The sequence below is a fragment of the Argentina silus genome (assembly GCF_951799395.1).
Source record: "Argentina silus genome assembly, chromosome: 8".
Taxonomy (NCBI): domain Eukaryota; kingdom Metazoa; phylum Chordata; class Actinopteri; order Argentiniformes; family Argentinidae; genus Argentina; species Argentina silus.
In genome coordinates, this window is record NC_139662.1 from 8765783 (window position 1) to 8787903 (window position 22121).

The 22121-nt window shown below is 43.6% G+C and overlaps 2 protein-coding genes across 7 annotated transcripts; both read right to left on the reverse strand.

The window, feature by feature from the left end:
- Positions 1 to 3122: 3122 nt before the first annotated feature.
- On the reverse strand, positions 3123 to 8697 carry csrnp2 (cysteine-serine-rich nuclear protein 2). Its single transcript, XM_083675449.1, has 4 exons — positions 8443 to 8697; positions 8012 to 8274; positions 7587 to 7883; positions 3123 to 6564 (listed from the first exon to the last, which is right to left on the reverse strand). Exons 1-4 carry the CDS (start codon positions 8600 to 8602, stop codon positions 5680 to 5682), a joined length of 1605 nt encoding a protein of 534 aa, XP_083531575.1. The 5' UTR covers positions 8603 to 8697; the 3' UTR covers positions 3123 to 5679.
- Positions 8698 to 11527: 2830 nt separating this feature from the next.
- On the reverse strand, positions 11528 to 21823 carry tfcp2 (transcription factor CP2). Of its 6 annotated transcripts, none has more exons than XM_083675879.1 (17): positions 21515 to 21823; positions 20715 to 20970; positions 19192 to 19343; positions 18877 to 18953; positions 18602 to 18707; positions 18188 to 18294; positions 17575 to 17727; positions 17343 to 17453; positions 17119 to 17207; positions 16847 to 16895; positions 15375 to 15416; positions 14756 to 14849; positions 14510 to 14600; positions 14281 to 14387; positions 13989 to 14131; positions 13802 to 13853; positions 11528 to 13088 (listed from the first exon to the last, which is right to left on the reverse strand). In XM_083675879.1, the coding sequence occupies exons 2-17, from the start codon at positions 20834 to 20836 to the stop codon at positions 13048 to 13050; spliced, it is 1536 nt and encodes a 511-aa protein (XP_083532005.1). In that variant the 5' UTR covers positions 20837 to 20970; positions 21515 to 21823; the 3' UTR covers positions 11528 to 13047. The 6 variants fall into 6 exon arrangements, with proteins under 6 accessions (XP_083532005.1, XP_083532004.1, XP_083532002.1 ...); XM_083675878.1 differs by having other exon boundaries at positions 16832 to 16895; XM_083675876.1 differs by having other exon boundaries at positions 16817 to 16895.
- Between the last annotated feature and the right edge of the window lie 298 nt (positions 21824 to 22121).

Here is a 22121-nt window from a genome sequence, read left to right on the forward strand (position 1 = left end):
CAAGGCCGACCTTAACATTTATAGTAAGTTTGGAGTAGTATTTTAAAGTTTACGCTACCATAGCAATCTTATGGGCTCCATAGAAACCCATGTTAATTTATGCAACTTTAAAATGCTTATAGATTAAAACTTATTCAAACAGCAAAAAGATCACCTATAGAATTGGAGTGTCTAGCTTAAAAAAATTAAAGGGCAGCAGCATTTTTCTGTTTACCATAGCAAAAGTATGGAAAACCAATGCAACCTTTAAATGATTATAGCTTAAAAAGTGGAAAGGCTAGAAAAAAAATGTATTCAAAAAAGTTAAGTTAGGCTAGTCTGAACATATTTAGGTAGTTTGTTGTTTCTAACTTATATGCTTAAAAAGCAGTATAGCTTTAAATATACCATTGTAAGTCAATGGCCATTCAAAGTCTATGGGGTTTGACATGGAGATGGTGCTACTCACTCCACTGAAATGGTACTATATCAGGTTTTGTTCAGCACAGACAATGATGCAAGGATGATGATGATGGTTTTCATGCTCACTTTCAAAACAAACGAAACATTTTTTAGCTTATCAACTAGACAATATGAAAATATATGTACTTTTAGTCTCAGTCAAAACTGACTGAAGACTGACTTGTCTTTCCAAGGCAGAGGTTAACACACCAAAATGATCCCCCACGTCAGAAACCTTACTCCACAGCACTACTGCTATTTTTCTCCACAGCACTTCCTATTCTCTCTCTCGACAGACACTGGGTCTGCTCTCAACAGAACTGCCAGAGACTTAACGTAATGGTGGAGGGTCTGGATATCACTCTCAGTTCAACCAGCATGCGAAGACCAGAGGAGGGAAACAGCCATGGGCCAGTTTTATGAATAGTACCATTTAAAGGGGATTGGGCTCAATGAAACCCTAATGATGGTATTGCACTGGCGTCACAGAGGGAGCACATTCTTTCCAGGCCCTGGAGCAGAGCTTGCAGACTGGTGGACGACTGGTTGACTGGAGCTGTGTGGTGTGGCACCCCTCCACTTCAGCTTTCACTCTGTTCCCTTCAGTTGTCTGACCATTGTCTACAGCTGGGCATAGAAGAATGACTGTTCTGTATGGGTGTCTTCAGGACTGTTTGTCAGAGTTGTAATCTGTAATCTTCTTATGACTGATTCACTTACTTAGTACAAATGTACTTATTGTAAGTGGCTTTGGATAAAAGCATCTGCTAAATGACGTAAAGGTTATGATTGCGGAACGTATAATGACTGTCATGATCTCTGATAGGTCTTAGGCAACAGTTTTCCCTGAGACTCTGTACTCTGCCATCAGTCCTTATGCTATCAGCTCTGGTTGAGTTCTTCCGCCCATTGGAAAGGCAAAACAATAGACAAACAGAGGCAGGAAAGGCTACACGAGTGATACACTGCTCTCTGAGACCTGGACCTCTGCCGCCATTGTTCCAGAGGGTGAGTGTGTGTGCGTGCGTGCGTGCGTGCGTGCGTGCGTGCGTGCGTGCGTGCGTATGTTTGTGTGTGTGTGTGTGTGTGTGTGTGTGTGTGTGTGTGTGTGTGTGTGTGTGTGTGTGCGTGAACATTCGAACAAGTCCTTCTCTCTGATCTGATGGCTGATGCCACCCAGGCTGAGATCCTGGGTTGGAGGGGCTGGGACAGCATTGTGATGATCAGACTACTGGTTGATAAGACTACTGGTCTATTCTTTTAGCGTGTTTTGTGTTGTAATAGCAACACCAGTCTCTGTAGTCTGTGGAATGGGCCAAGGGGAAACACATTTCACATCTCTTTGTGTGCATCCTGATCCTGGACCCCAGGACCAGAGCGCCTATGGGGGGGGTTTGCCCGCGTTGGCAAGCACCAACTCACAGGATGTCACTTTTACCAGGCACCCATGGGGAATAGAGGGGAGACATTGTGTCACTTAACCCAGCAAGCAGCTTCCTGCTATTGAAGTGAAAGGGGAAAATATTATGAGTTCCCCAAGCAACAATAGTCTAAGCATTTAGCATTACGGAAAAAGTACAGTAGCATTTTGGCCGACCATAGATTGCTGTGGTCAAGTTCTTACAAAATGAAAAGGGAGGTGTTTGCTTGTCCAAGGATAAAAAGTTCGAGGTATTTATAAACGTATGTTGACATAGTTAATTTTCTTTTGAGGAGTTTATTGATGAATGGCTACAAGCATGAACACAGAGAGGGTGTAATCCAGTGCTTTGGTGTGATGGCAGCGGAGGGTTCTTCTCCCAGTGTGTGTCAGATGTGTAAATAAACTGGAGATCACTCTGGGACCTGCTGCAGTAGGCTATGTCAATATGGCTAGAGTTTCTGGTACTCCATCAAATAGGAGACCTTGGGAAGAGAGGGTTTCACAGCACACGATGAAAACACTATGTTCAACTCAGAAATGGTAGAGATTTCTAAATGTGCTGCCAATGCAGATGATTTATCACTGGGTCCAAATAAAACAACGTGGAGAGAGGAAAAAGGGAGCAAAAACTCAAACTATGTGCTTTATGTGAGATAGAGAAAGACAGAATAGGTGGTCAATTCCAAACAAAAGGTTGTATTTGATAGGAATGTAATACTAGCCTTTCATTGCCAAGGCAGACAGACAGCAGAACAGCAGACACTGCAGTGCAGTAGTGAAACTTCATTCTAAAACTTAATCATTGCTGCTCTCTAGTGGCCAAGTAGTGAAGTAAACTTATGGTTATCATAATGTAATTTACTTGACATTTAGTAAGAGAACTGCAATTGTAAAAAACAAACTCTCTAACCCTAAATTCACTATAAACCCTAAAGGGCACAGGTGCGCTCAATGTCGGGCCTTTGATGTTCTCTTTGTCATGCTCTTTAGATGTGTCCTTGGATAGATCATCAAGATGAATGCAATTTCCTGGATCTCAACCCTCCTAGGAACTGACCTGCTTGTGATGCTTCCCATGAATGGACAAGGTTTTAGGAGTTGTAAAGCACTTTATGTAACTAGTTAAACTGCAACAATAAATCATCCTCATTGGGAACATGCTTGAAGTCAAAGAAATATGAGTCAAGGAATGATGAGTCAAGGAAAGAAGACAGACAGATTTAATTTTTTTGAAATGTGTCTTTTATTTTACATTTTTGTATAAAACTTTTTTTGTCCACTTTAGGCAACAGTTAGCATAAGAGTAATTCTCACAGCTTTGAGATGAAGTCCAACCAAACCTCTATCAGTCTTTTCAGTGTGTCTCTCTCTCTCTCTCACACACACTCACACTCACACACACACACACACACACACACACACACACAATCACAATCACGTAGTGGGTTGGAGTTCAGTGCAGTGCAGTGGTCCCAAACCTAAATTCATTACTAGGAAGCCAAAGACCAAGACACAACAACAGAAAGCTTCTCTGTGACAAATTACTTCAAGATGTGTGTCAAGGTAAGCAATTGTGGAAAAGAGATCTATTCAAATTAAAAGATCATCACAAATCTTTTGGATCTCAAGTCTCCCATGCAAAAAAAAAAACAGTTGGATGACAACTGAGTTAGGTTTGAAACCACTGTTTTGGTGCAACTCTTAAGCATTTTTATATTAAGACAATAAAAGAAGACAGATACATCAGACACCTCATGCACAGCGGCTTATCCTGTATTTTAGGCTCAGACATGTTTAACACTGGGCAAGATAGCAACACGCTTTCAAATACCTACAGTCACAAAAGTGCAACACCAGAGAAGGATAAGAGTTTGTGTATGAGGAGTCGGCACACTCACATAGGTCAGTACAAACAGACGGGGCATAAAAGACATTTAAAGACAAAAATATGTTATAGGATTGCTTTTACATACTGTATACTGACAAAACATCATTGTCATTCCTTAATTCATCGCAATTACTGATTCGCAGTGCACTAGCAATGGAATTCCTGCACTGGGCTCTCAAACATAGAAACGGTCGATTACAATTCTATTCCTGTGGATTTCGGGTCAAACTTTCAATGAGAAACAGATTCATAATTTTTTGTCCTTGAAACATTATTTCTCTTAATGGCAAAAAATGTAATTGTAAATCTATAATAACATCACCTTTCTGGCAGAAAAACAACTGATCTTATGCATCTCCTACCCACAACACACGCACACCCATGCACGCACGCACACACACACACACATGTACACACACACGTGCACACACACATGCACACACACACACACTGGACAGAACATACACAATTCAGGTTTTATCATATTATCTTCTTTACATAATTTAGCAACATCACATAATTATGTATCTACTACTTCAAACACCGTAGGCTTTCCTTTTCTTTGACTCTTTAAACTATATTGAATTGAATGTGATAGACATTTGACAGTTGAGTTTCAGAAACATACCTCTCCCTTAAGACTCATTACATGAGGTGAGGATACAAGGCCCAGGGAGTTCTACTCTGTCCCTTCAGCATTATATGGTCCATGAAGAGTGGACTCTTGTCCATCTGTATGATGGCCTGACATGCTAATAATTATTTAAAAAAAAAAAAGAAGAAAAAAAAAGAAAGAAGGTTTCTTTCATTCCAAAAACAAAGACCACAAAGACGTCTGTTGCTCAACATCAACAGCATCCCAAGTTACAAAGACACATATTGTTAAAAGAAGTGTAATATAATATAAACATTGTAATGGTAACTATTACAGGTAAACTTGTCCTTTAATAAATAGACTGTGTTTGCATTGGATGTCAAAGGTAGACCAGGAGAAACACTAAAAACAAAAGTTTGTGCAAAACTTTTTGCACAACTGGTTTACCTTGATGCCCCAATGTAGCTGGCGGCCAAAACCACCTGGGCCTAGAGTTCACAACGTGCAAACAGATCAAATAAGCAGCTGTTTCCGCTCTGCCTTGCCCATTGCAAACACTTATACAGTACACATAAAAACAAGTATTTCCAGGATTGTTAGGTTCTCAGAGGGGGATGCTATCAGTGGCCCTAATTTGGCTTCAAAGCATACAGCTGAGTTTAACTGCTGTAAAGAAAAAAGTGTACCAGCTGAATTTTACAATGCAATGCTAGATAGCTTATTTTTTTTCTTCTTTTTTTTTTTTTTTTTTTTTTTTTTTTTACAATTGGTGTTCAGTGTATAGGTCTATACAGCACGCAAAAGGCTTAGGGCCATTTTCCTAACCACATCCCCTGGTTTGATAAGATAAAGCCACTGGAATCCAGTGAATGATTCTGAGATGCTTCCTAGACAAAGCCAACATCTCCAAGAGCAAATGTTGACACTCACACCAGCACATTTCCTCATTGTGGTGCTGGGAATAAAGAAAACAAAACACCACTTAGTTCTCAATTACGAAATGACTCCCACACAAACTCCTGTGCTGGAATTATTTCTTTCATTAAGGCCAAGATTTCCACCTCTATTAGAATAAGAGCATTTCCTTGTAACTGCACCATACTGCAGGGGAACGGTCTGTGTGTGCTTTCAGGATCCCCCCCCCCCTTTTCCTTTCTTTTTTTTTAAATGCTCATGCTCATTTTCCAAATAGACTTGAATTCAATGACAGTTTACTATGATGAATTTTAACATCATTATTGATAATAACAATACTAAATATAAACATGAAGAGTAGGCTTTATTCAGCTTAGATGAAGCTATTTGTGCAAAACATCTGCAGAGGTGCTAGTATTAAACCTCAGGGGGCAGTGGATAGATCTCTCCCTCAGAAGCTAGGCAGGCTTCACTCTGGCATTGCCCGTCAGACGGGCTCTGCGGGGGGCAGACGGGCACCTCCTCTACCCCTACACCATTCTCTGAGCACAGAACCACCGGAGGCGAACATTCACCCAAATCCTGCCCGCAGGTAATGCCTCCATGCTCGTCGTCCCCTCGCTCCACTCCTCCACCTTCTTGTTCTCTCTCTAAACCCTCCTCCCGCTCTTCTCCAGGCTGGGCCTCAAACGGCCCCGTGTCCATGGGGCCTAGCTGGTAGTAGAGCAGAGAGGCTGGGTCTTTGAGGAGGCCGGGGTGGCTCTCCTCCTGGTTCTCTGTGATGCAGAGCACGGTGGCCCCAGTGGGGAACGGACCATGCAGGAGGACCCTCTCCACCCCCTCCACTCCCGCCTCCCCGGACAGCTCCCCCTGCAGGGCACCAGGCAGGAGGCACAGACGCTGTGCCTCCTCCTCCTCCTCCGCCTCCTCCTCCCTCTCCCTCCTCCTCTCCTGCTCCTCTGCGCTCTGCAGGTGGAGGACAGCCGTCTCGTTCTCCCACTCCAGGCTGTCCTGCTGGGCCAGGAGGTCTTGAACCTCCAGGACTGTCTGCACCTCCCTCTCCTCCAACTCTGAGTCCAGACCTGGGGAAGGAGGGCTGGTGGAGGGTGGGGAGGACATCAGGTCAGCCTCAGCGTATTGTTCCCCAGCCCTCTGCCCCAGCAGCCTCCTCTTCTCCAGGTCCAGCTTCATGATGGTGTGCAGGTAGTGTGTTCGCACGCGCAGGGGGTTGAACTCGATGCGGCCGGCGTTGTTGCCACAGCCATCCCGAGAGCAGCCACAGGGGAAGGACATCCTGTCCACCTGGAAAGATAACACATGTGCATAGAGAAAAGAGAACATGGTTATTACACATTCAGTACATTCTTCTCAAGAAACCAACTCTTGACCCGTCTGCTGTCCGTAACTACAGACCGGTATCCCTTCTCTCCTTCTTATCTAAAACCCTTGAACGTGCTGTCTCACTATCTCCTTCAGAACAACCTCCTTGACCCTCACCAATCCGGTTTTAAGGCTGGGCACTCTACTGAGCTCTCCTTGCTGTCACGGAGGCCCTCCACTCTACTTGAGCTTCTTCCCTCTCCTCTGTTCTCATTCTTCTGGACCTGTCTGCTGCATTCAACACAGTAAACCACCTGATCCTTCTCTCCACCCTCTCAGAACTGGGCATCTCTGGTTCTGCACTCTCCTGGTTTGCATTCTACCTGGCCGATTGCTCTTACCAGCGCAACTCTTGGTCCAGACACTTGTGCTCTCCCGCCTTGACTACTGCAACGCACTCTTGACCAGGCTCCCCGCCTCCGGCCATCAGACCACAGCTCATCCAGAATGCTTCCGCCCGTCTGGTGTTCAATCTCCCCAAATTGTCCCATGTCACCCCCTTCCTTCACACCCTTCACTGGCTCCCAGTAGCAACTTACATCAGATTCAAGACCCTGGTGCTCACCTACCGGGCGGCAAAGGGAACAGCCCCTCCCTACTTGCAAGCAATGGTCAGCCACCAAACCCCTGCCCGATCACTCCGCTCTTCCACCTCGGCTGGCCGCCTGGCACCACCACCTTTATGTGGATGCAGCAGCCGCGCTACTCGGTCACAGCTTTTCAATGTCCTGGCGCCCCGCTGGTGGAATGAGCTTCCCGCTGCTGTCAGGACTGCAGAGTCACTATCTATCTTCCGCCGTAGACTGAAGACCCATCTCTTCAGGCTACATCTTGGCTGTCCCTCCTAAAGACCTCTTCATCCCCACTACCCCCCTGTACAGTTTCTCTACGGTAAATACAAATTTAAAAAATGTAAAAAAGTAACACATCATTATATAGATTACCTGGCACTTGATGCCCGCCTGGCTGCAGCCACAGTGGCGCGGGTCACAGTAGAAGCGGCAGTCGCAGCCGCACTCTTCGCGGGACAGCCGGATGGCCCGCAGCTCCGCCTTCTCGCGGGCGTCTATGCGGGCGATGCCAGAGGCCCTCAGCAGCGCCCGACGTCGCTTGGTGGGTAGCGGCTGCAGGAAGAAGCAGTCATCCACCTCCACCCCCTCCACATCCAGGTCCTCGTCTGACACGTCCTCCAAAGTCAGCAGGTCTGCCTGGGCACACTCCACTGTGCCGTTCCGCGTCAGCTGTTAAGAACGGGTCAGAAATAGGCCACACTGTTAGCTTCCAACAAACAAAACATAACAAGTCCTGTAAACCTAAATGTTACAGGCCCTTTAATGAAATCAATATCCAGTGCTTGAACTTTGAGCACCTTCATCTTGCGGGCGTTGAGCTTCTCCTGGCGTAAGTGTTGGCGCAGGGTGTGCCGGTGGCTGGTTTCCTGCTCGCGGGCAAACTCGCCTAGGGTGAAGCGGCGGATGGAACAGTGGTGGCGCGCCATGCCCAGAGAGCTGCCCCCTTGGCTGGGCACACTGGTGAAGCCCTGCCGTCGGGGGAAATAGTACACCGTCACCACATCAAAGCGCACCCGCTTACGGCCCGGCGAGGGCTTGTGCCGTCTGAGGATGGAGGTCGCTGAGGGGGCAAGAAAATAGTGTGAAAAAAATAGTCAGGGAAGAAATACGGAGGAGAGAACAGGGAGACTGTTATCCACAGACGGGTTATTACAGTGTCATACTCAGACATAAACAAAGACTCCCTACTATAAACTACCTGTGATGGTGACTTGACCATAGCCCTTACGTGTGAGTGAAGTGCTTGAAGGGGGGTTGAGGCTGTCACAACTGTCAGCACTGTCACTGCTGGAGATGTCATCGTCAGAGTCCTTAGGCGTAGAGTACGGAGAGCCGCTGTCCACCTCCTCAAATCTTCGCTTGAGGCTGAGTGGAGAAATTGCCTCCATGGAAACTCTGGCGTCTGGAGAGAGAGAGACAGACAGACAGACAGACAGACAAACGTATGTCCAGGGAGAGAGAGAGAATCAGTCTGATGCACATATAAATTGGAGGACTTAATGAACAGAATAGTGATGGCCACAAATCAATAAACATGTTCATAAACAGTCAGTGCACACCTAAATGGAGTCCTGCAAAACATAGTGTTATACATATTGTAGGCCTATGTCTTCAACGTAACATTTTTATGTCACCTCAAAGTAGGGAGCTGAGGAGTAGTCGCTAATGTGTGTAGTATTTATCCTGCCTCAACAGTATGAAAAACCAAACAACTCTATCATCCTGCTGTATTTTTTATGAATATCTATTGATCTAATCAAATATGGATTTGCACAGTAGATTAAAAATCCCAATGAGCACACCTTTGGGCTAAAAAGTCGATACTTGATACCACAAAAGGTGACATCAGCTTTTGGTCTAGTCTCTTTCATCTGTATTCCTTCCCCATCACTCCCTCTCTCTCCGTCTCGCATGAAAATTCTGCTCCGAAATCATCAAGTCTGGAAAACATCACCATGGCAACTGGGAAAGCAGGGTTTACATGAATGGCCTTGGAGCAACTGTTCTATAGCTTTATGTCCTATTTGCTTAGCTAAAACATAGCGTACTAGACAAGAGCCTTCAATAACAAGGGGATTTGGTAGCTGGGGACAGGCCGTTCTGGCAACATCAGAGGGTCAAACAAGGCCACGTCGAGACATTTGAATAGACACTCTCTACACCCCTGGGTAATGTAGCCATGCCATTTTTGTGCCCTTTCATTCCCAGCTTTCAATGGTCATCAAGGCCACACAAATAGGCCTAGTGTCCCATGAGGTGAAACCAACGCTCAGACTTCATCTGACTCAAACCTGATCCTCGAGCCTACAGCCAAAAAGAAAATGTGCGACGGGCTGTGACTGAAAGCTAGGGTCTTATCTATTCTCTGTTGAAATAGGATATGTGTCTTACATATCCAGTGTTTGCAATGTAAGTTAATGCATCTAATTTCTTTTACAGTGGATGCTGTGTGTGATGCCTTTTAGAAGAGATGAATCACAATCTCATTCTCAAAACATAGAATTGTATACCTTTACCTTTTGCTACTTTGTCAGAAACACTTGCCTGATGCCATTACCACAAAAAGTGGGTAATATCACAGTCACACTACCAACACTTAAGAGGCCCAAACGCCAAGGACATAAGGCCACTGACATAAGGACAATTACCCTGCAGTAATTGCTAAGAGCTCTATGACACACATCCCATGATGACCTATTTCAGGTTAACCGAATTAGACTACACTACAGGCCTACTATGATATTGTGGGAATGAATGACAACTCATAGTTGGGAACTCAATCTTGCACACATAATGGAATACCGCAGGGTCACGTGACTTCTTCAAATTCCTGGCTGCGTGTATTAATTTGGAACAGCGTCAGCCAGGTCAGCAGTCATAAAGCTACGCACACTGTGCGTGATGGTAATAAACCTTTCAACGACTGAGTGCAGCAAATGACAACAAACCGAGAAGTATCCAGTGACGACAAACAGGGCGCAATAGGCAAAACCTAACGCCAGACAGTTAAGCCTCGACCAGGCCAGTCTCTCCAGCATAACATGTCATCCCTCCCTCCTTAGCCGACTAACAAACATGAAATGCTAAACCCAAGAGCCTTACCTTAGGTAGAAATGAGGACCCTCTTCCCGGTGAACTCGCTGACCGTTCCTTTTTCTCAATGCGGACTGCTCATGTATCTTGCAACGCCCTGCTTTGATTTCTCTCGTATTATTTATTGTTATAAAAGGCAGATAGTAGGCTAAGGCTTTCTCTAGGGGTGAGGTTTTTCCTAACAGAGAAACAATGGTTGATCATTTGTTCAATGTTTAGTGTGATTGTCAGTTCGTGACACGATATCTGCATTAGGCTACACCGGCTTCAATCTCATACTGTACTAGGCTACATAAAGAAGATTTTTCATAAGGTCGCTTCCATGAGTGCATGTTCCATTTAACTTTGACGTAGCGAACCAATAGTCAATTTTTACAGCAGGGCAGACGGTGGGAAAGAAGGACGTCATGCAGGTTTGTTGAAATTTATTACTGACACAATCCGTTTAATTTAGGATAGAATTTGGAGATACTGTCGAATGCCTTTTCTTGGTTTGAACCTTTAAATGCTTGGAAGAGAAATCCTCTGACATCTGTTTTAGTTTATCCTTTCTGTACGAGGTTTCAATCGGTTAGATGTAGCGTATCTTCAAGTATAATAACCGGAATCCGTCCTCGTCTGATTAAATAATGTAGTGTCAAATTATTGCAGTTTGGCCGGATTGACGTCCTTCTTTTCCTCGCCTCTGCCCCGGTTTGTTACAATGTAACAATAGAGTAAGGAATGCTTCACAGTAGCCATATATACTCATTGTGACATCACAAACATCCCATGCGCCACGTAGGCTGGGAAATGTAGTCATAATGGGCTCTTTGTCCATGTTCTGCGATCATTCCATGCGTAAATAAATCCAAATAAAATGATTCTGTTTTGTTATGATGACAGAAAATTAAACATTTAAGCAATATGATTATTAGCTGGTGCTTTTTTATCATGTAGTTATCGAGGTAGTTAGATATGAGAGGTTTTTGTTCCCATCTCAGGTGTTCCGTCCTCTCTCAGAAAGGCAAAGTAACCATAGCAACTCAATGCCTGGTTATACAGAACATAACGTACATCGTCTGTTTTACTGTAATAAATTAATGGATACCTCTGACTTTGCAATATCCAGCAATGATCCCAACAAGGACAGGCCAAATGTACTGTATGAAAAAGTATCAACATTACAGTAGCCTATGAATGTGGTGTCAATGGCTAGAAGATTGGTACTGGTTAACCATGTCATTCCTGATGTATATGTTCTAACTATAACTGCCAATACAGGACATGAGGTAATTGCAGGACAACAGGCCTCTCTCATTGTAAAAATGTAGGTACAAAATCGTTTATACAGCACAATCAAATAGGCTACACAAAAGCTTGAGTAACAAGGGAAAAATAGATTTTTTTTGAATGCATGTAAAAAAAGTTAAAAAAAATTATACATTTTATGGGTAAGTAGTTTAATCATTCTGATGGGCAATGGGAAAAGGTGAACAACATCCAAATGGAAATGCATCCTTATCATTTACGCATTCAGTACAATAGCCTGAATGGAGCCAACTCTGGCTTTCAACATGCAGTTTTGGCATAGCCTAAGCAACCCACACTACACATATTAGTATTTGCAAGTGGTAATATCCAAAAAGAAATGATTTTTCTCTAACAAGGAGGAAGTCTGTTAAAAAAGGTTATAAAACAGTAAAACATGATTTGCAACTAATTATGTTTTAAACAATTATCTACTCAAAATGGAAGGTCTGAAAATTGTCTAAAACCTGTTCTAACGAGACTGTAAAGTGATAAATATGATGAGAGACTGGGTTGCTGGTATTTCCATTGTGGTCACTAACGAAGACAGGATCACTCAGGATCAGCATCACTCTGATTAATGAGTAGAAGACCTTGGCAGGTCACTTCATGATAAACACAAACTGCACGGCCTTTCTTGACAGTGTTCAAAGGTCTAAAAAAAGCTTCACAGAGGTTCTCTCACAAATAACAACAACAGAGCACACTGGAATAACTTGACAGACAGGTTGGGTTTCACAGGACCACGGCATTGGAGGAGGGGTATTCATTGCTGTTGCTGCTACTGCTGCTGAGGTCCTTTCATTTGATGACAAACACTGACATCACTTCCTGTGAGGGTTCTTCCCTGCGCAAGCTTTGTCTCAGAAGCTCAAACCATGACCACACAGTCCTCACAAACTGGCTCCTTTAGATCCACCAAGGCAGCTGAACAGTAGGAGAAAGAGGAGACCACTGGGTATGCACTATACATCTCTGGTTGTGGGGTCATTCCAGGTAAGACTGAATTCTAAAATTATAAAAGGGACAGCAAACTCTTGATTTTGAAGAATAGAGCTTTGGCACACCAGATGCTCACCTAACGCAGGAAACACTGACAGTGACGGTGGGGGGTGTCCATCTTCTCTTTTCCAAACACACGAGCAACAAAGCAGGAAACGCAACTGTTTAGGAGAGTTTGTAGTGGGGGAGGAGAGTGTTGCCTCAACATGGCAGCTCCAATAAGAGTCACTCCTTCAGAATAAGACAATAAGGTATCAGAGAGGGGTCAGGTGCTTCAGTCCCAACATTCCCATCGCGACTTCTAGAGAAGCGTTGAGTGTACTCCGAGCAAAACGATGGGGTCATCTTCAGCACATTCCAGGATCACCAGGGGGCTGAGGCTCTAGAGGGGCTGACAGGGTTGGGTCTAGAGGAGAGTGCGGGGGCTAAGCTTTCCCCCGGTCCGCCTTCACTTCAAGATGATGTGGTACCCATCGTTCGTCTCAGCTGCTGACAAAGAAACAGAGCCTGTTTTCTGTGTTTAAGGGTAATGCATGGGCACAGTGTTTGGCAGTAGTTCCACTTGATGTGGTTCAACTATCAGTTTAACTGCATTTTTTTAAAAAATATGTTTTTAGGGCATTTCTGCTTTATTGGGATAGAGACAGTAAAAATAGACAGGAAGGATGGGAGAGAGAGAGAGAGTGTAGTACACTATTGTCATTACTCACTGCATTTTCCAAAAGAAAACAAACAAAGCATAGGAATGTAACGAATATTCCAGCCCGTTGAACTTCAAACTTCCCTACCATTTCTTCCCTTACTGCCTCCGGTCTCCCCACTTTGCTCCACCTCACCAGTTGTTTCTCTCAGAGATTTCAGAGGGTTTCAATCCAACACTTTATCACATGGATGGGTCATCTTTCACTGACTGACTGTCATGTGTTGGATGTACTAGTTTGGATGAAGTGAACTTCTTATGTAGTAGTAACTAGTAGCTTTAGTTTGACAAACTATATTTCTCTCAAGGGTAGCTTTAGTGCAATTCAACTTCTTACCTTGTAAAGTAATTGGTTATTTAGTTAAAAACACATTTTCAGAGTAGCTTCCCCAACATTGTGCGTGGGTACATAGCAACCAGGCTTGCACGTCTCCAAGCTCTACTCTTTATGATACTCTTTATTTCCAAAACAACCAAATGCAATAAAGAAATGAAAACATACCTTTCATTGTGTCCAAAACAAAACACACCTCGTCCTGGAAGTTCTGAATCATCTGTGAGAAGGGAGAGAATCCATGCCAGAGGCACAGGAGAGAATACATCACAACCCAGCGTAAGAGCAGACTGATCCAGACTCAAGATAGACCAAAGGTGTAATCTGAGAAGGTATCTGGTCACTTCGTCCTCACCTCGTCACTGACGAGCACATGGATCCCTGTGGGTCCCTGCTTGAAGATCTGACTGATCTGTCTGGGTGAGATGTTGAATAGCTGAGCGATCTTCTCTGTCAGCTCCACAGCTGTCAGTTCCTCCAGGTAGATGGCGTGATACACTGTTTTAGGGGTATACCACGCACGTTTTTCAATGTTTACATAATTGCACTGAAATCTGTACAAAGCCCTTCATCAATGAACACGTATGCATTCCTACATTCCTATACACATTATGCAACAACACACATGCACACAGGCATGCACTGACCGAAAAAGGTGCTGCTGGCAGCGTCTCCATTCTCATGTTTCTGCTGCTGTTCCCGTGTCTGCTGGGACTCCTGGCACACATACACAGTCAGCCTGGGACGTACCACCCTGCAAGCAAGCAAACACACACACACACACACATTAGTTCACATAAGAATATAAATAACTGTCATATGTGATAATGACTGCATTTCCATGAAGCAGCATGCATCACAAGTCAGCAGACCTACCGTCCTTTCAGTGCATTGAAGAGCCTAATACCATCTGCTGGTCCACAGATCTGAATAACATCTTCCCTGGTCAGCTTCAACAGATCCGCCCCTGATGGACAGAACCATAACCCTTTACCTCATCAATACTGACATTATCACTGGGTGATAACAGTTGCCCAGCAAGGAATTGAATATGCCATCATATTTCTATTCCTCAAAAGAAAAAACACAAATCCACATGTTCATGGTCACCCACAGGCTTACCTGAGAAGTTGGTGAAGAGGCGACAGAAGGGTGAAAAGCGGTTTCTATGGAGCCACTGCTGCGCATCCTGTGGTGTTGCTGCGGGTAACAGATTCTGGTTGTTCCAGAGGAGAGACAGACAGAGCAAAATATCCCATCAAATATATGTTGCTAATTAACCTTGAATTGGTTTTGAAAGCGAAAAAAAACGACAAAAGAAAATCGATCCATTGTGAGGTTGCCATATACAGGTATAAACCGTTTTTCTGAACTAATCCAACCCATAACATGATAAAAGGAACAATCAATCAATACCCATTCAAATGTAAGATAAGACGAACCCAATATAATTGCTAAAAATGTTCAGTTCATAAAGCTCTGAGACCATCACTTTTCCAGTTACCTCACACAAGTAATCACAACTTCTGCACAGAAACACACAAAGCATGAACAGGCTACCACATACACAGTAACACATACGGTTTCTCTTGTTTCATTTCTCTCTACACACACACAGGCAAACAGAGAGTATGATGGGAGCCTGGTCAGAGAAACATGTGTATATATATCCCACCTTTGCTTTGAAAGGCGAAACCATTCAACATTCATACTAGAAATCAGCAAATAAATTCATATGTACCTGATTGCTTTCACTGTCTCTTCTAAGTAGATGTGACGACAACTGAAAGGCAGAATGTCGCTTCATTTTACAATCTTAATAAAATAAAATTGTAATCTCATGTTCAAAACCTCCCCAAGCCCCCAAAAAACGTTATTTCAGTTTATGGGGGGTGGGACATAAGCAAGAAAAAGGAAAAAAAAAGACGGTTTTGTAACAACACATCCCATCACTTCACTGTTCAGTATTGATACAACTGAGGCTTTTAAACAGTGGGCCTTCAGTCAAACAATGGAAGTGTTGAATAGAAAAATGAATGTCTCCGAAAAAATAAATCGACAAATAGAAATCTATACACGTTTTTTTTTTTTTTTGGGGGGGGGGGGGGGGGGGGGGGGGTTTAAATCCCAGAAAGTAAACTGCTTCAAGAACAGGTGTGTCCTCCTTCAAAGTCATATAAAAGTAGCCTGGTCTTGAGACACAAATCAGAGTACACTAAGCAAACCCCTTTTCTTTTTCTTCACTTTTGCCCAGAATTGGACTGCAAACCTATTCAGATATTCATTGTACCGTCATACACTTCCCTGTATCCCAATGCATGACAAATCAACAAACCATGTTAAGGATACATGAATACAATGCAAAACAGTAATGTCATGTTTGTTATTTCGAGAAATTCACGACATGCAAATGTGACCTATGGAGATACAACTGGACAGCTCTCTCATGGAAAACATAGGATTAAAAATGACCATGAGCAGGGATACTGTGCCTCTGACCCATAATGTCCTATGCCTCAGTCTTTCAGTTTAATTTCTCACTTCAGACACTTTCCTACCAGAGCTGAAGCAATGTCAAAAGCAAAAGACAAGCGTTTAAACTCGAAGCACAGCCACAATGTGTCATCATCTTAAGCTATGTGAATAACTGGTCTTTAGATACGAGGCTGTAGGTCTGGATGGGGAGTGACGGAGCCAGACACTAAAACCAAAGAGAGCAGATGCTAATACTGTGTTCTGATTCTCCATCCTTTTTCCTGAAGTGTGTACGTGTCACGACCCAACATGGATTTAAAAGCATAGGATTGGTGTAAGCATGGTCTCTTACACTAATCCTTTGCTTTGAAATCCATGTGGGGAATGCACACTTCAAGGGAAAGGGTGGAGAATTAGGACGCAGTGTAAGAACCGTGGGGTCTATGATAAACAAGGGCATCCTTAGGATGAGTCCCGTCCTTTAGATGAGACATTAAACCTAATCACCCCTGTTTCCTAACTGACATGATTCTGTCCTCACCTCACCACTAACAACTGATGTGTGGTGAGCTTTCTGGCACAAAATGGCTGCCGTGGCATCACCCACATTGGTAGTGATGAGGTGAGTGAGTCACCCCCTGCCTTACAATGTGAGTGCAGTGTATTTATGCAATTGATTGATTAATAAGTAATTGAATAAAGACTTACATCAGAGATACTTACATCGGAGATACTTACATCTGCCACCTGGACAACTGGCTCTGGCACATGATTGGGTGATCCATTTCTGAAAAACATGTGTCAATGTAGGGACGAATAGAGTGAAATCCAAAAGCACAAAAGACTTTCTCTCTCTTTTACTCGTATGATTTTATGACAATATAAATGATGATATTTATGATGATACCACAGAGAAATCTAGTACTAAGAAGATGAATGAATTTGAATGAATCTTTTAGAAGTCGTGTGGTTTAGATGGTTGTCCTCATGTTTATGTCCAGATGCCTTACCCCTCTGCCACTGGGAAAGTGTTGTGTGTGCTGTTGAAGCCAGGAGATGGTGAGTTGTTGACGTAGGTGATTTCTGGCCAGGGAGAGCACTGCAAGAGAATGACATGTCTGTTATTCTACAAGGCGTGAGAGTTTCACTCTAGGCTCGCCATAAAATGTTCTCCAGAGGGTAGTAAAAGTGTTCCAGATGTGTTTCCTACATCCCTCTCTATTCTCATTCACACCTCTGTTAGGATGGTGGTTTCATAGGAGGGCTGGTATTTCTCCTTCTCCTGCGGCGCCCTCTTTTCCATCTTCTCTCTGTCCGTCTTCTGCTTCCTGTCTGCACCTTTAGGCTTGCGACAGGTGAGGTGAAGTGAAGTCATGACATTTCTCATGGATACCAGGAACAGGGGGATCACATTGAGCTAAATGCTACTATCAAACGACGATCGAGGTGAATCTCTTTCTTCTTACCTTGAAGACTTTGACCTGACAGCTGGCAGAATGCAGGTGCTCTGTGTACTCGCCGCCCTCGTTCTCTTTGAAAGTGTCGATCTGGATGCGGAAAGGCACGCCCTTCTCTCCCCCGTGCTTGCGCATGGTGAACTCTGTGCTGATGCAGTGAACCTAAAACAAAAGTTCTGGTGACCACTGCGCTCGGAGTGGCATTGCATGTGTGTCTAATTGAAACCTATACAGGATGACAAAATTATAACTGTGTTCAATAAAAACATTGAAACACGAGATTCAAACAAGAGCCATACACAGAATTCGGCAAACACGGTCATGTACGTTATTTTCGGTCATGTACATTATTTTCCACATTCTAATCATGTTCTAAAGACAATCGCATTCTAGATGCGAGTGCAAATGATATGACTTCCATCAAATAACGTTTCGTTCCAACATGTAGAACAGTTTGCCGGACACCGAATATCTTCAGAGAGAGAACTAAATTTAGCTTCACGGTTGGCCTATTCTCTTCCATTCCGTTGGCATCTCAGGACAAATACAGGTCTCACGGTGAAAGGTCATCAGTGGCCTGCATTATGAAAATAACCATTAGGGTGTTGCATCATCATGCTACCTGGATAAAAACGGAGGTTCTCTTTGACGGGTCCCACAGGAACTCCACAGTGTTAAGCTGAGTAGGGTTAGCCCTGGGGTCGACCATGCCAACTGACATAGGGATATCTGCAATGGATCAATGCAAGACACGTTATTAAAAGCATTGTGTGGGTACTCTTTCATGTATGCAGGCTGCCGTCAACCACTGACTCCTTCACTATATTACTGTACAAAGCTCTGAATCAACTGAAGCTATTTCAGTGCCACAGCCAAGGTCTAGACATAGCCCTAACATCCTGATCAGATGTGGATTACTCTGACTGTTCTAGTCAAATTGGTTATATCGGTCTGGTAAGCAGTCCACCTCTTATCTGATGAATCTCCATGCAAGGTTACACTGTAATGTCCCTGAGGCAGAGTGCTGAGTGCTCACCCAGGTCGAGGATTCGATCTCCGGGCCTGTTCCAGCGCCAGCCCTCCAGCTGCTGGTGCTCCGTGTACTGGAGACGTCGGTCGTGAAACACCACACGGAGGATGCTCTGCGGGCACATAGAAAGTCATCACTGAGGGAACGGGAAGTGGCTGCACTACTGACAGTGAGGGCTGCTACGATGTCACTGACACAGGTTTTTACCAGAGAGAGTCCAGAGAGACGCACAGCCGCACGCTTACGGTGAATTATGAGCGTTTTCAAATTTGCCAGCTTACCTTCACCATTTTACCAGTGATCTCAGGAAGTTCTCCCATTTTCCGATTGTCAAGCATTCGAATTTCATAAGACTGTCCTGAAATCAACAAAAACACATTTAGAGTACATAGCTTTGTTATGTATTGAGTGCTATCCCAATTCAAGGCAATACACATGGACATACATTTGTATGTGCACCATTAAATGGTCAAGCCTTACTGACTGTGTGTACAGTATATAGGACAAGGTTGCTCTGCTCTTGTCTAGCCATTCCTTTCCATTAGCAACACATTCACACCAAAGCACAATTATGGATTTGTAATCCAGACGCTAACCTTGGTTGAGATAGGTGAGTGTTTCGTCATGCAGTTTGACAGCAGGCGAGGTAGCTGCACAGAGAACATACTGGAAAGGGAGGATCTTGTTCTCATTGTCAGGGGGTAGGTTGGACTCCTCCTGCTTAAAGATGGGGAGGGCCAGCACATCGCTGGAGACAGAGTGAATAAAGAGAGAAGGAGAGACAAGCTAAAATGGTTAATGAATTTGCCAGGGCTTTTTCTACCACATGAAATTGGGATAGTAAATAGCATCTGAAATAGAATCTCTGCAGACCGTCTCACCCCAATTTGAGGTGATTAACAGTTGCGACACAGTTTTCTAACGCAAATAAACTCCAAGGCGAGCACCTTAAATATATCAATATTGTTTTTAACTATATGTAGCTGTAAATGACATGAATCCATCACTAGGAACCACTGGAAAAAGGAGAGGCGGTTTATAACATTCTCTCACTTTGCAGTTCATTGGTTACGATGGAAAAGAACCGGGGCAATACAATCCTTGGTATCCATCCTGGGCACCTCTTCCTTCCTCTCAACTGAAGAATTTCATAGACAATGAAGCACTTTGCAGGCACTTTAGTAGCAGGTAACAGAACACTTACTCAACCCACAAAAGAGTAGTCTGAAAGCGAGAGCTGTAACCCCAACACAAAAAAACTGTGCCTGAGTCAGCAAAATCCCAAGTCTGACAGAGTCCTTGTTCTAGACTTAAGGAGAATGAATGTGATGTCTGAGTAGAGTCTAACTCAAATTAAAACACTAACACATCACAGTGACAAGTCACAGGAAAAGTTAATTCCACATTACTCATACTCAAAAAGGATGCATTTGATGCATTACACTACTGTCATTTTGCAACTTTCACATCAATTATCCTAAACTACATTTTGGAGTTACACATCACCTATCCATTTAATACCTATGAATTCAGTCCTGGCATCAACACCATGACAACCTGTGCAATTCACTCGCTTAACACTGGAAGTAGGCGGAAGTAGGCAAAAATAGCCTGTCTCCACACAGTGTAGCATGAGTCACAGACTGAGGGAGGACATCCTCAACTGGAAAAAGTATGTTTTTTTGCAGTAGATTTAGATCCATGTGCAGGCTGTGTTGCACAGCACAGAACCTACATTACAGATTCACTATTCGTAGGTTACTTGGCCGACGGTCTGGTTGAGTTGAAAACACACTCTCCACATATTTAAAGCAGGACCACTGACACGAGTGAGGAGACACATTTCTGAGGGGAGGGAGAGAGAGAGCCATCAATTCAGTGTAACTGATACGCACATGAATTGAATCTTGGAATAAGCAAAGCCTCAAAACAAAACAAACATATGTCTTAGACCACTGACATAAAAAGGCCTAACTCTTTCCATAGACTTACAATATGGAATACTGGGCTCCTCCGTCAGTGGCCAATTACTTCTGCACCTATAACATAACCAATGCAGAGGAGCGTTTCATCCCCAGTCATTTGATTGATGGAGGATGGAGAGAAGAAATTCCCATACCTCATACTGTATGCCCCAGCTCCAAGCTCTTGTCCAATTCCAGAGAGACTCGCATCGAAGTCCTGGACCAGACCTGACTCAATCACTTCATCCGTGAGCGGTAACTTCAGAGCCCACGCCATGACGGCGACGGCGACGAGGACAACGTGTAGAGGTTTGGAGATTCCAATCAAGCCGAACCTGGCGAAGATTCTTGATCACTGGCTTCAAAATTGCAAATGAGCGAAAATCCACTCACACGTCCTCAGCTACCAAGCTGGAAGAGAAAAACGTAACAACTCAGTTCTGTGCCCAAATTTTAATTATTGAAATGGGGTTACACTATTACATTTATGTTTACATTTACATATTACAGATGACTATATCTGAGTATATCTGATTCTAAACTGCGAAGATGGCACGCATCAGACAGCGAGCCATCCTCATATCTGACAGGTATTTCTGATAGACATTCACCGAGTTTGACAGTTCCAGCCTGACTCCAGCCTCCATGGTGGGGGGAGAGATATCACTGCAGTTTGTAGAAGTTTTGGTTCAATCTCGCTCTAATATAGCGACATGACATTGATGGTACAATGACTGATACATTAAAACGTGTTCTAGATGGCCGGGTAACGAAAGTAAATTAGTGATGAACATGTTGACTGTGCACATGTCATGGTGGCTGCACGACGTTATCTGGCTTGCTCAACTAGCAGCAGGCACACTATATTATTAAGATAGCTATCAATGTTATCAACTTTGTTCAAGTAAAAACTTGACTTGTTCTAATAACAGTAAAGATAGCAAAATAAACTTACCGAGGAAAGCGAGTAGCATAAGTTGGCTGCAACTAACAGTGCGATCGTTTCATGCCATGTCTCAGTTGCTCCCTCGTTCTCGTACTAAAATAAACAACATGAACTAACGCTAGCTAGCTAGCTTGCCAGCTACTGGAAACACACAAGTGGATGGCTTGAGGTATTGTGCCAGATAAATTGAATATCATGGACTCTAACCGATAATGCAATCAATTAAATATGCATCACAATAATTCCGGAACATAGTTATACAGATGAATTATATCATAAATCTATATTGTTTGTTTATCTCTTGGCCAAGAAAAATAGCTTCCGTAATATCCGCAATTCTCTTCTTCGATTAGGTTTCTCACTGACCAGTCGCATTTGTCACAAATAGACGTCCGCCATCTAGTGCTGTGGACAAGAAACAGTTTATAATCACATGAACCACCCATCAGACCCTTGTTTGCAGATCTGAAAGAAATGAATTGGTGTAAACAACATGGCAGAGCATCAAAAATACTGAGCTGTTATTTTGCCATAATCCTTACAACACAGTCCCTTTAAATTTGGCCTAATCTCATTCTGAAGGGAGAATTTTGCAAGAGCTGCTGAGAATAGTTCA

What these genes read in the sequence shown, in the direction of transcription:
- csrnp2 (XM_083675449.1), bottom strand. Translation starts at nt 8,602, where the DNA reads ATGGAGGCAATTTCTCCACTCAGCCTCAAGCGAAGATTTGAGGAGGTG. An exon ending in TCAACGCCCGCAAGATGAAG is followed by an intron (nt 7,884 to 8,011) that starts GTGCTCAAAGTT and finishes CGTTCTTAACAG; the next exon opens with CTGACGCGGAACGGCACAGT. An exon ending in AGGCGGGCATCAAGTGCCAG is followed by an intron (nt 6,565 to 7,586) that starts GTAATCTATATA and finishes TTATCTTTCCAG; the next exon opens with GTGGACAGGATGTCCTTCCC.
- tfcp2 (XM_083675876.1), bottom strand. Translation starts at nt 20,836, where the DNA reads ATGGCGTGGGCTCTGAAGTTACCGCTCACGGATGAAGTGATTGAGTCA. An exon ending in CCGATGTAAGTATCTCTGAT is followed by an intron (nt 15,417 to 16,816) that starts GTAAGTCTTTAT and finishes TCTGCCTTTCAG; the next exon opens with TTGTCGTCACATCTACTTAG. An exon ending in TTCAATGCACTGAAAGGACG is followed by an intron (nt 14,388 to 14,509) that starts GTAGGTCTGCTG and finishes GCTTGCTTGCAG; the next exon opens with GGTGGTACGTCCCAGGCTGA.